Raw genomic sequence first — 13,266 nt, 5'->3', positions numbered from 1 at the left:
AAAGAAAACTCTACATGACCAAACAGAATCTTACAGAATATTGCACACTAGTGTCACACCAATTACTGTTTAATGCAGACAATTTATTATGTACACATGTTGTATTCAATGTGTCTTTGATTACCTTCATCTTCTAATGCTTGTTCTGTCTTCTGCTGTTCTGTTCGAGTTGTGCTCAAAAGGTATGGGTGGAAAAACGAAAAAGACCAAGTCAGCCAAAACTCATAAAGAGTGAAAAATATAAAATGTCATTGCATCAATTATGATTCAGTAATAAAAATGTTGGTGTCCTGTATCACACTCTGTAATGAAAATGTTGGTGTCCTGTATCACACTCTCTTCAATGTCTATACCTTTTAGATATGAAAAGGATTCTGCTGTCCATTTGGAAGAACCTGATGTGGACTCAAGCAGTAGGTGAAAAGAAAACTCTACATGACCAAACAGAATCTTACAGAATATTGCACACTAGTGTCACACCAATTACTGTTTAATGCGGACAATTTATTATGTACACATGTTGTATTCAATGTCACATTGATTTCCTTTCTCTGCTGTTCCTTACGAGTTTTGCTCACATATTATTTAACAGTATTAATTGAATGTATTCATGCACAACACTGGAAACAAAGACAAGCAAAGCACAAGACCAAACACAGGGTATTTTAACATGGAAGTAAACTAGTCACACATAAAACCAATGAAGTTTGGAGTTATTACCAACAAGGGTGTGACACCTGAAATGAAAAAATAAAACACATGCAACACTAAAACTGGGATATGACTAATAGTTGGGGGCGGGCAAGGCTTAACATAGCGTTGCATTTCTTAAGTAATGGTCTACAAACCTCAAGATGATTGGCTCTAAAAACATATTCCAATGTCTATCCCACTTTGGCAACAGTGTTAAGTATGGTTTTAAAAAGTGACTGAATTGATATAGAATCTATTCACAGATGGAGAAATGTTACTAATCTAACCTTACTAATACTTTTTTGCTGTTGAATAGAAATAAAAACCTTTTTGTCATCATAAGGAAATTCAATGTTTGGTGAAACTCTTCAGAACATTAGAATATTACTTAAGAGAACATTACATAACATACTCTTTCAAAAAATGCAGAACACTAAATGGCATTTATATTTTCTTTTCTTTCGTAGTCTGAATGACCATTCACTAAAGAGCATCTGTAATTAAAGCCCGTGGATTTTTATAGCGTTAATCAGCATTCATTCACTGCCATATTTTACTCACGTATTGTACTGCATTCAATGATTACCATTTTTTTGGTCTTCACAAGCTTCCTGCTTGCCGTACTGAGGCATTTTACTAGCGGTGGGCTCAAGCAGTCCGTGAAAACAAAATGATAACTAACCATTTTTAAAAAGCACATACCATAGGCTTCTCTAATTCTAACTACTTGACGATCATTTTAACTACTCGATTTAAACGATTCGAAAAGGCCGTCGATATCGTTTTGTGGCCTGTGTGCGATCGGTTTCAGATGTCGGTCGGTTTTCAGCATTCAAGAATTGTAAAGCGCGACGCCAACACAACATATCACAACATGTTGCTGTTTGAACCCAAACATTCTAGACATCTTCACCAGAGCCCAGTCGATCAGAACCACACACGTGTGATGTAGCTCGGGTATATAAAAACCCACATCTTCCCTCTGAGGTCTCCTGTTGATGTTTTTCGATGGTTTTATTAATATCTCTTGGATAAGACATCGTAGCAACATGGTTCAAACATTTCCTGAGTCTATAAAACTCGCCCTTTAAATTTCGTCCAAAGTAGCAGTTACAAACCAATTAACATCCCTACACGTGATTGTAAATTCGTGTCATTAACTTTTAACATACAAACTCAAAAGAAGTGGTGGACATTTATTTTTTTATTACAAAAAATAATGCTGTTGTATCACGTGTTGCCAGTGGCGAGTGAAATAATTATATTACTCGCAAATTAATATTTGTGGTCGCGATTGCGTCCATTTTAGTCGCAGTATGGAGCCCTGATAAACCGTTTCTTAGATGGTTCGTTAGTGCTACAACAAACTAACTAGCAATTTTCACGAGAGTGTTGTGAAAAATCTGCTACCATCGATGTACCGTTGGCCAGTGATGGGACGAACGACACTGGTGTGTCAGCCATTGATCTACACTAATAATAGTAGTAATATACTATAGTATATATAGTAGTAATATATTAATAGTATTAATAATAATAATAGTAATATAGATCATTGGCGTCAGCACTGTCCGAGCGCACAAGAGTGAAACTTATTGGTGCGTGTATCGCTTTAAACACACGTGACCGATACAGGAAGTGTATCGTTTGGACGTGCAGCGCCAAATTGTGTTTATAAGGAAGCGAACTGTATCGCCATATCGCGGGTTTGTTGGATGGAGTTCAAAATACCTATGAGTGAAAATAGGTAAGCAAACTGATGACATTCACCTTGATAGTTTAGCTCGGTTGTATTCCTAACCAAATTGCACAGTAGCGGCGAGAACGAGTTTTTAAACCTGTTAATTACAAATCGTACGTGTGTTTATATGGATGCAGCCACGAAGTCGCCAGGTTTGCTTCATGGAAAATTCATTTTTAAATGTACTAAATGTTGGCTTACATTTCAAATCTCATGTTTAGCTGAATAAACACGTTATCAACACCTTTTAATGTACAGTAGGCTTACAAATTCATGTTTGACTAAATATGCCCTCTTAAAGTATGTAGGCATACAGTACTATTTTCATGTTTAACTGAATAAACCGTTGAACACGTACATTTTATTGAGCTTTTTTTCTTTTCTTCAAGTATCAAAGTAGAACAGCTTCCTCAAGCAGTCATTGATGCAAATTGGAAACAGGAGATGAGCCCCTGGTCTAATGCACCCCCTGTATTAAGAAACCCTATCTCAAAAACTGACTTTTAGTCATTACTTGGGTAGCACGCATATTCTGAATGAGCCATTTTAATCTAGATAAATTTCAAGATTTCAGTGAGATTAATCTAGTAAAAAAAATTAATCTATGCCCACCCCTACTTTAAACCAAAGCAAAAATACTGACCAGGTATTTCAGCTGCAGCATCCTGTGATGTTGAAGCTGCAGCTGAAGATGGATGTGATTCTCTGGAGATTACACTGGCACATTCAGAGGTGAGTCGTTTTATTGCTTCATCTGCCTTTGTTGGGCTAAAGAAACCAAGTGATTTGTACCTTGGGTCTAGTAGTGTTGCCAGTGACATAATGCTCATGCTTTGGATTTTGTCAAGCCTTTCCTTAAGGAGTCTGATGAGGTGCTCCCCCAGCTCCCTACACTGTAAAAAAATTTCAGGTTGGTTAAACTTACAAACTCAAGTTCACCTGCTGCCTTAAAAATGTGAGTAAACTCAACTTCATTATAACCTTTGTTTCTACTCAGAATGGTAAGTTTTGGAAGTTGTTTAACTAATGATAAATTAGTTGTTTGAACTTGAAACAGAGAATTAGAATAACTTACCATTTTACTGTAGTAATTCCCTACAATTGACTTTGTCTTGTCAAATATACACATAATTCCTCTTTATTTAGATTCATGCTTTCAAGTGAACTTAACTTCCAACTATATTCACAACTGCCATTTTAAAGTTAAGAACACTAATGCTTTTAAGTAGATTCTATTAAGATTTCTCATCTTGACTAAAAATGGCAAGTTTACCAGTCAAATCCAGTGTTCACTTGTTTAGAAATATTAAATTTATTTGAATGAGGACATTACACATTACATAAAACATGTATATTTCTAAACAATGCTTAGTGTTGACAATGCATTTCCTCCAAGTAAATGATTTGTGTTACTAAAACTTGAAGAACAATTGCATGCCATGTTTCTGCCTCTAAATCTCACGAGTTGCTCTGCACAAGCAAGCAGATTAACATCGACAAGGATTGAGAGCAAACAAATTAACAAAAATTTTAACGTCTCAACATTCAACAGTGCTTGCTTTTGATATGGTAAATAAAAAGAATTTTGTACAGCAACAGTGTCCAACAGTGTGAGATGAAACAAAAATCTATTGTTTTCAACATTTTGTCAATATCACCCTCCCAGATGAGACTTGGTGTGCAGCCAATCAATCTATAAACAAAATCTCAGCAATTTATTTCTAAGTCCATGTACCCTTGCTGAACACTGGTCAGGGTTCATCTTCATGACGACCTTCTGCAGGAATTCAAATGAGTACTTCATTTTGTGAGGGTACTGCAGATTAAGGCAGTAGATGGTGCCCATTAACATAGCAAAACCAGTGGGCACGTCTCTGATTTCATGAAGAACGACTGCCTCTTCTACCACCACAGCCACGTTGATAATTTCATGAAGGAAAGCATCATGCAGGACACCTTCATGTCCAATTAGAATTCCAACACACTTTCCCTTCATGAGGACATCCAGGGTTTCACCATGAACCTAAAACAAATGCACAAATTTAGTTCTAATGTATCCTGACCTGCTACTTTATTAAAACCACCTCCTTATTTCAGCTCCACTGATGTGTGCACTACTCTTTGACCATTTGAACATGGCTGTTTGTCATCTAACCAGACATACAACAGAAATTTGACACAAAAACTTCAAAGTTTAAACACTGCCAACAACTATCCCAAACATTGCCAACTAGGGTTACTTGTTGGTTAAAATGCTTATAATGGAAGTACTTTTGAAGATAGTGATTAACTAGTCAGCTGAATTCTGAATGAATGCACCCATTATCTTAATGCATAAATATATTTTCTTACATCACACATCCTGATTATGTCAGAGGTGTCTTCTGACAAGAACAGTGGAAGACCAAGCAGGGCAGCCGTTCTTCTGTTCTGATTTGTGTCCTACATACAAAGAGAGACTGAGTAAATACAGTAATTAAACAAGATTCTTTAATGTAGTACATATTGTTAAGTACATTTTCATACGTACCTCCTTATTAAGGCACTGCATAACACTGCTAAGAGTCAACCTCCTGTTTGATGAGACAGCTGCTTTATAGAATTCCAAAAGACTTGACATCAAGGCATCCAGTCCATCCAGGAATGACTGGAGCAGGTCAGCAGTGACTATTCTACAGAACTCTGCCTTTATCTCAAACAGACGTATAAGACAGTAAACATGGGGTGATAAGAGTATAAAAGTCTAGTAGAGTGTAAAGCAATAGCAAATGAAAATCTTACATATGAATTTACATATTAAAATTACATGTGATCTTTTAACATTAACCAACAGATCATTTCTTTGTTCATCATCCTGTGGATGTATACTTACCTTTCTCTCATTAAACAATGCAGGCCATCTGTCCATAAGTTCAGAGATGAGTGGCTCATTCCCAATTATTTCCTTTCTTCGCTGAGATGATCACAGAAGAAGACCTCTAGAAGCATGGTCTTCTGTTTTTCCTCTGATATATCTGCACTTTGACCTTCAGGTGGATCTGGCAAGAAGTGAATCTCTCCCTTCTTTGACTTCTTGATTGCCTTGTGGTTGGTCTGCCCCTTCTTTCTCTTATTTACAAGAACCTCAGGGCATCCAGCTGCCATCAGTCTATGACGGTAATTGCCCATTTTGAATTTCAAGCTGAATACCCAGCAATACCTTTGACAGAACCCGGCTCTCTGAGACTAGGGTGCTTTTCTACAAGAGCTGTGGCTACACTTTCATAGTGGTCTTTTCTTGGATAAGGAGTGATTTTGGAGATCATGTCAGCTAGTTTGTCAAGTATTTCACTCTTAACACTCTTGGAGATGGCCATCACTGTGCCATCTTTGGCACAGGCATCATTTGCTGCACTGAGCTGAAGTTCAACATCATGGGAGGAATCAGGAATAAGAAAAGGGTCAGGCCATTCCACTGAGGAAGCACTACTTGGGGAACTCAAGCTTGCAGTATCTAGTGTTGAGTCAGATACAGAACCAGAAAAAGTGAACAAAATTTTCAGTGCTGCTCGATCATTTGGTAGATCTTTGATATCCGTCAAATTGCAGAGCTCATTTCCAAAGTCTGGATCTTCAAACTGTAAAATGAAGTTTCCTCGCAAAGCCCATATTTGAACGCAGTGCTTCACATAGGTCCTTTACCGAGTCAGGTACACTGTCTAGGGTGACACGCCTGATCTCTTGAGGTGAAACAATGACTCGAAGAAGCATCATGGAGGCACCAACAGCTATAACAGTGTGACACAAAAGGAGAAAAAGTTGAAAATCTGTAACCAGCATAAAATTAAACTATCATGAGTGAAGTGCATGGTCTTTAGTTAATATGGTGTATGATTGTATTAGACCACCTGTGAGTTAAAACACACACAAAATTAATAATAATAAAAAGCAAGGATCTTTTTTCTGTACCTTATGTTATGGCAGTTGGGCTGGTTATTGTTTTGTGCATGTTCTTCTCTCTTTGTCTTTTTTCCTCCTATTCCCTTCCCCAAATCCAGGTGGAGCTGTGCCCAGGTGTGGCTGCTGTGGGTGGAGTCAGTCCCTCAGAAGTATAAAGGTGGAGGATCCAGGAAGTGGGAGAGGGAGAGGGAAAATGATGTGAATGGGTTGCCCGGAATGTTGTCCTTGTGTGTGTTTGTTGGCAACTGTGTAACCTGTGTGTGTGTGTGCGTACACTAGATGGTTGATACAGTGCTCTTTGCTAGATCCCTTTTACAGCTTGGCTTGTATATGTTCGTTTGTAACTATGTTGGGGTTTTTTTTGTTATCTTTTATGTGGACTGTAAACACCTATGGCTGGAAGGGGGTAAGCGCCAGTTTTGTTCTGATTTTCTCCTGGTTTTGGCTAAGTTAGAGAGCCAGGCTGGGTTCTTGTCTTTTTGTTGACTTCTTTTTTTGTAGGTAAAGTCAGTGTTTGGGTTGGAGTCAGTGTTGGGTTCTGTTTGTTGTGTTGGCCTTGCTTATCCCCTGGAGAAACGGCCTGCTATTCTTTTGTTGGTTTGGTGCAAGTCGGTTGGACAAATACACTGAATGAATCCATGCGGGGTCTCTGTGGTTTTTCTTTTATTAGCCAAACACCCATTTCCACCTCATCGCCTAGACTGACTTGTAACACTTACTGTATTATAAACGTCCTTGGAGTGACGAGCACCTTTCCATCAACAAGATATGCAGCAAGGGGGGTGTAGTCATTCAGCTGGTCAGGATCAACAACCACAGTTACTGCAGGAACTTTGATGTTGAGCTGGTAACACCTTAGATGCTCAACAAAGCCAGCTTCAAACATTTCAACAATGTAAAATATGTGGCCATCCACTAAACAGATCTCAAGCACTCTCCCAAGATCTGGTATTCCGCTTGTGTAGCCAACAGAGAGCACCTTTGGAATATTTTGTCCCACTTAAATAAGCTGTTGAGGTGAGTGAAACAGAGTCCAGGGCTTTAAACTTGTTTGAAATAGCCACGCTGATTGTAGCATCCAAGATGTTCACAGGTACAACAGATACTCGTCCCGTTTCGATGCTTGGTTTAAAAAGAGTTGGCATCTCCAAATATGCTAACATTAGTTGATGTCTTGTAGCCAAAGTGTGAAGAATATTTTTGAAGTTACCAGAATCACGAACCACGAACCAAGAAACAGTGTTTAGCCTCAAATCTCATAGTCCAAAATTCAATTAAGGGACCACATTTTTTTATTAGCATAGGGTAATGTTCCAAATAATGATGTTTAGGGTGCAATTTAGTACAAGGAAAAACTTCTAAAAGCAACTGTCGGTGGTCAGAAAATTTGGCTTGAAGGTAGCACAGGGTTTCTGTTGTGAACGAGGGGCTGCTTAACAACTCAACAATGTCTTTCAATTCAAGAATTAAATGCCAAGCCTTTTCACTTTCTGGAATGAGATGACCAACTAACAGTGGAAGAAATCTCAGAAGTGTCCAATTCTCATGTCCATTGCCACATATTGTTCCATTTTTTTGAAAGTTTGTTTGTATTGTCTGAGGTCTGTTAGTTTTGTCACAGAACTGAAAGGGGAATGTTGTTATTCTGCAATTAAGATCATTCAATGTAAAATACCTCTTTGAAATCAGATGCGAGAGGCATATACAGAGTTCCACAGGTACAATTCCTTCTAATGCATCATGAAGAAAATCAGGTGGAAATCCTTTTGTAGCATGAAAGTGTGCCAGTCTGTTTAAAGGACAGTCCTTCACTCCATCAAAAGAAGTCAGATCACTTTGTATAAGCACCTTAACAGCTTCATCAAATGATTCTGGTGTTCTCAAGGTAAAAGCCCCACTTCTAACATCATAATGCTGAATATCAGCACGATTTGCCAAACAAAATCGGCACAACTTATCAACATTGAAAGACTTGAAATCCAGCAAGCGAGTGTGCCCCCAGATTATCGGCAGATATGTACACAACAGTCCCTTTGACATGAGCCAACACTTTGAACACACACACCTTCTCTCTCAAGGAGCTTAAGATCCCTAATTAAGGGCTCTAAAACCTTGCTGTAACCATATTGTTTTATGTGTATGTTTTTGCACAATACAGCTAGATAAATTGATGATAATGTTGAGCGTAGTCTAATAGGTAAATTTGCAATATATAGCACAAACTTTGTGCTTCTTTTTTGAAGTACCTAATGGATTACAAAGCTCAAAATCATCAATATATAGTCCAAGAGCTACACCTAATTCCTCAGAGAGAATTCTGTTTTCTTTAAAGTATTCTCCATCTTTAACTGAACAGTAATTGCCTTCTTGTTCACTGGATCTCTCAAGTGCCTTATCTAATTTCTTTCCAACAGTTTACTGAGCAAATCTAAAATAGGAACATAAACAAAAGTGTGCTTTTTTTCCTGTACATTTAACACGTACTTGACTGGTTCAATAACAGTAAAATTCTTCCTATAAAATGTCTGTCTTTTGCACTCTGTGCAAAGAGGACCCTGCCTTGAAAGCAATTTTAAGGGGTTCAAAGTTTGTAATTGTTCAGTCAATGATGCTACAACAGAGGTGTCAGCTATGCAATTACTGTCTCTCAAAACATTACAGTGGAGAAAATAAGTATTTAGTCAGTCACCAATTGTGCAAGTTCTCCCACTTAAAAATATGAGAGGCCGGTAATTGACATCATAGGTAGACTATGAGAGACAAAATGTGAAAAAAAATTGAGAAAATCATTTTGTCTGACTTTTAAAGAATTTATTTGCAAATAATGGTGGAAAATAAGTATTTGGTCAATAACAAAAGTTCATCTCAATACTTTGTTGTATATCCTCTGTTGGCAGTGACAGAGGTCAAATGTTTTCTGTAAGTCTTCACAAGGTTGGCACACACTGTTGCTGGTATGTTGGCCCATTCCTCCATGCAGATCTCCTCTAGAGCAGTGATGTTTTGGGGCTGTCGGCGGGCAACACGGACTTTTAACTCCCTCCAAAGGTTTTCAATGGATGCAACTCAGCATTCACTGTCCTCCAAACACGACGAGTTGTGTTTTTTACCAAATAGTTCTACTTTGGTTTCATCTGACTATATGACATTCTCCCAATACTCTTCTGGAACATCCAAATGCTCTCTATCAAACTTCAGACGTGCCTGGATATGGACTGGCTTAAGCAGGGGGACACGTCTGGCACTGCAAGATCTGAGTCCCTGGCGTCGTAGTGTGTTGCTGATGGTAGCCTTTGTAACGTTGGTCCCAGCTTTCTGCAGGTCATTCACTAGATCCCCCCTTGTGGTTCTGGGATTTTTCCTCACCGTTCTTGTGATCATTTTGACCCCACGGGCTGAGATCTTGCGTGGAGCCCCAGATCGAGGGAGATTTGTAGTGGTCTTGTAGGTCTTCCATTTTCTGATTATTGCTCCCACAGTAGATTTCTTCACACCAAGCTGCTTGCCTATTGCAGATTCAGTCTTCCCAGCCTGGTGCAGGTCTACAATTCAGTTTCTGGTGTCCTCCGACAGCTCTTTCGTCTACACCATAGTGGAGTTTGGAGTGTGACTGACTGAGGTTGTGGGCAGGTGTCTTTTATACTGTTAACGACTTCAAACAGGTGCCATTAATACAGGTAATGAGTGGGGGAAAGAGGAGCCTCTTAAAAAAGAAGTTACAGGTCTGTGACAGCCAGAAATCTTGCTTGTTTGTAGGTGACCAAATACTTATTTTCCACCATTATTTGCAAATAAAGTCTTTAAAAGTCAGACAAAATGATTTTCTCAATTTTTTTTCACATTTTGTCTCTCATAGTTGAGGTCTACCTATGATGTCAATTACAGGCCTCTCTCATCTTTTTAAGTGGGAGAACTTGCACAATTGGTGACTGACCAAATACTTATTTTCCCCACTGTATGTACAACAGTTTTAATATTTTGTTGGGTAAATTCTCCAATATCAATAATTTCTTGTATTGCTGAATTTGATACATGCAAAATTGTTTGCATGCGAAGAAATAAACTTCCCAACTGATGCTCAATTACCTTTCCATTTTCAAGTCCATTCTCAATCTCTGCTGCAGAATCAAATGCAGTGTCAGTGTCGGAAACAAAATCCTCTTCTATTAAAGGCACAGGATGAATATTCTGTGCCAATAGCTCCGGTATGAAATTTTCTAAGGTGGAGAACTTATGATTACGACTTCTATGTGCAGTAAAAGTCGACAGCACACTTAAAAGAACTCCCTGCAAATGGACATCTAACAACTTCTCTGTTTCTCAAATGAGTCTTCAGATGAGTGAAGTATTTGTTAATGTTGCTAGGCTCTGAGAATTTACACAAATCACAGGATAATTTGGCTACAGTCTTCTGTGATTCTATTGTATGTTCTTTCAAATGAATTTTAAGTTCTGCTTGGGTTTGAAATGTTTTCAAACAGTCTGCATGAATACAGATGAGGCCTGAACACCTTCGGTAATGTCTGTGATGCTCTTTTTGTAGTGCTGTAGTATTCTTCCTTGACCATTAGTAGAGATTGCACAAAACTTACATTTCCACTTCATGAATGGGACATGCCTGAAAAAATCTGTCAAGGAAAAAAAAAAGATTTTAAGTAATTGCCGTTTGCTAGCTAGCCAATGTATTCTCACAGACCATTCCAAGTTATTTTCATTCTTATGGGATAAGAAAAAGAGAAAAGAGCTGGATCAGTTTTAATGTAAAATGGCTAGTTAGCTAGCATTAACTAGTGAGATAACCTAGCTAGCCAAGTTGTCAGTTCACCAGTTAGCTAAACGAGCTAGCTAACTAGTTAGCTAAGCGTGCAGTCCACTCGTCATCGTTCTCTAGATAGAGCGGGGGGCTTAAGACCCATTCTCTGGCTGATAATACAAAGGGTTCAAAAATTATCTCCTCTTTGAATATTAAAAATCATCGGTTCATTTTCATGTCGGGTCTGAAATGGATTAAAACGTTTCCGTTGAAAAACTACCTCACCTTAGAGAGAACCGTCTATAACTCGAGCTCCGTTAAGGAAAAAAGCGGGAATCCAATTTGTTCGCCTTCTGGAACTTTCCACAGTACTTTATCCGCCATTAATTGTAGTCCGTAGTGAGGGGTGTCCCTCCGCCACTGGAAGAAGTCCACTATTGTTTTCAACAGTGTAAACGTTGTGATTACCTCTGTCGCAAATAAATAAAAACATACATAACTGTAAAGGGAAGTTGAAATTGGTTAATCAAACAGATTACCTTTATGAGTTTGGTGCCTCATTAAACGCAGCACCGCACCATTTAACATGGAAAGGAAAATTAAAACAAGGCACTGGCAACTAATAAACAAAATTTTTTAAAGCAGATCTGCTGTATCTGATGTATTAAAGGCTATCAGGCTGATAAACAGCACGAATTAACCAGTTTTCATTTCTAATTTTTAATAGATTTATTTTATCATGTCACGACTAATACAGACTTGTCTGTGGTAAAACTCCCTCACCTCAGAACGAACCGTACAGATGTCTGCCTTTGGTAATGTGTTGACTATAGGGCAGAAAAGACTTACATTCTAGCAGTTTCCACACATAATAATTCTACAACAATCACTCTGCCTCTAATTGTAGTCCGTAATCAGTTAAATATTTCGCTAGAATATTATGGCTTAACTGCCGTGAAAAGCCGGATCATACTTATTGTTTTGTCCAGCTCCAAAATGGCGCCAATCCCCCCTCTCCACACACCGTATTATCAGCATTTCTCCACCTCCACCCTCCTTTTTTAATGATAAACGTCAGTTAAATGAACTCTAACAACCCAGACAAAACTCTCAAATAGTCAAGACAATGGATTACCGTAAGTTTAATTTTGGAAAACTTATAAACCTGAGTTCATTATTCAAAACTTGTTATGGCATGTGAAGTTCAAGAGAAAAAATTAGTTCACATAATTAAATGGAGCTGAAATTGGGACTGTTGCCTTTGCTGCCACTTCCTGGAGCATCTTTTCAACCATTTTCAATAATGGCACCACTTTGGAGCCAGATACCTTTTTCTCCTCCGACAGCTCTATAGTAGCCTCATGAAAAGGACAGTATAGACAGGCATGCACAGATATTATTGTAATCATCAGAGGTCAGTGCAGGAATGTCCGTTTGTAAGGCAGCCAAAGCTGCCCCCACAGGCTCCCCGAGTTCTGCTACTCGCTCCAGCATTTGAAATGTGCTGTTCCATCTTGTTTCAACCTCCTGAATCAGTTTCTTTTTTGGTTTTCTCATGTGCTCTTGAACAAGGTCCAGCTTCTCCTTTAAAGATAAAAAGAAAGTGTTAAGTGATAAAATGTGTTACATATGTAGCAATACAAAATGTGTAAACAATATGAAAATAAAAGTTACTGACGTTGGCTGTTGTGCTGCTCCTAAAATAGCCCACCAGCTTCCTTGCCTTTGTACGAATGGTGGACAGCACTGGGGTCAGTTCAAGAGCCTTTTTAACAACTAGATTCAGGGTGTGAGCAATGCAGACTGCATGACGCAGCTTAAGGTTCTTGCCACAGGCAGATGCGCCATCAGTAACCAGACATGTGACTTTTGATTTTATTCCCCATTCTTCCATGAGGGAGGATTTCACACATGCCAAATTTTCAGCTGTATGTGCCTGTGGGAATTTCAAATATGCATCCATATTGAGAGATGTCCACATGTCTGCAGTCAAACTCACTGCAGGGACTTTCAGGACCTCAGCCATGGCCTTCTCCTTCTCTTGCTGGTATTTGGCCTCAGCCATGGCCTTTACAGCCTAAAGGGAAGGTAGAAAATAATGATTATTTCAGTACTACTTTAGTAGTACTAAAGTATTTCA

General features: G+C 38.6%; 1 protein-coding gene across 1 annotated transcript; it reads right to left on the bottom strand.

The window, feature by feature from the left end:
• Positions 1–3,781: 3,781 nt before the first annotated feature.
• On the bottom strand, positions 3,782–6,331 carry LOC143493480 (uncharacterized). Its single transcript, XM_076991925.1, has 4 exons — positions 5,307–6,331; positions 4,965–5,126; positions 4,787–4,876; positions 3,782–4,457 (listed from the first exon to the last, which is right to left on the bottom strand). The coding sequence occupies exons 1-4, from the start codon at positions 5,340–5,342 to the stop codon at positions 4,128–4,130; spliced, it is 618 nt and encodes a 205-aa protein (XP_076848040.1). The 5' UTR covers positions 5,343–6,331; the 3' UTR covers positions 3,782–4,127.
• Between the last annotated feature and the right edge of the window lie 6,935 nt (positions 6,332–13,266).

Source organism: Brachyhypopomus gauderio, unplaced genomic scaffold (assembly GCF_052324685.1).
Source record: "Brachyhypopomus gauderio isolate BG-103 unplaced genomic scaffold, BGAUD_0.2 sc87, whole genome shotgun sequence".
Lineage (NCBI taxonomy): Eukaryota > Metazoa > Chordata > Actinopteri > Gymnotiformes > Hypopomidae > Brachyhypopomus > Brachyhypopomus gauderio.
The sequence above is the reverse complement of the archived record's forward strand: the minus strand, read 5'-3'. Positions and strand labels throughout refer to the sequence as shown.

Coding starts and splice junctions, on each gene's coding strand:
- LOC143493480 (XM_076991925.1), bottom strand. CDS start 5,342: ATGGACAGATGGCCTGCATTGTTTAATGAGAGAAAG. Junction 5,127..5,306: donor CATTGTTTAATGAGAGAAAG/GTAAGTATACAT, acceptor CGTCTGTTTGAG/ATAAAGGCAGAGTTCTGTAG. Junction 4,877..4,964: donor TGCAGTGCCTTAATAAGGAG/GTACGTATGAAA, acceptor CTTTGTATGTAG/GACACAAATCAGAACAGAAG.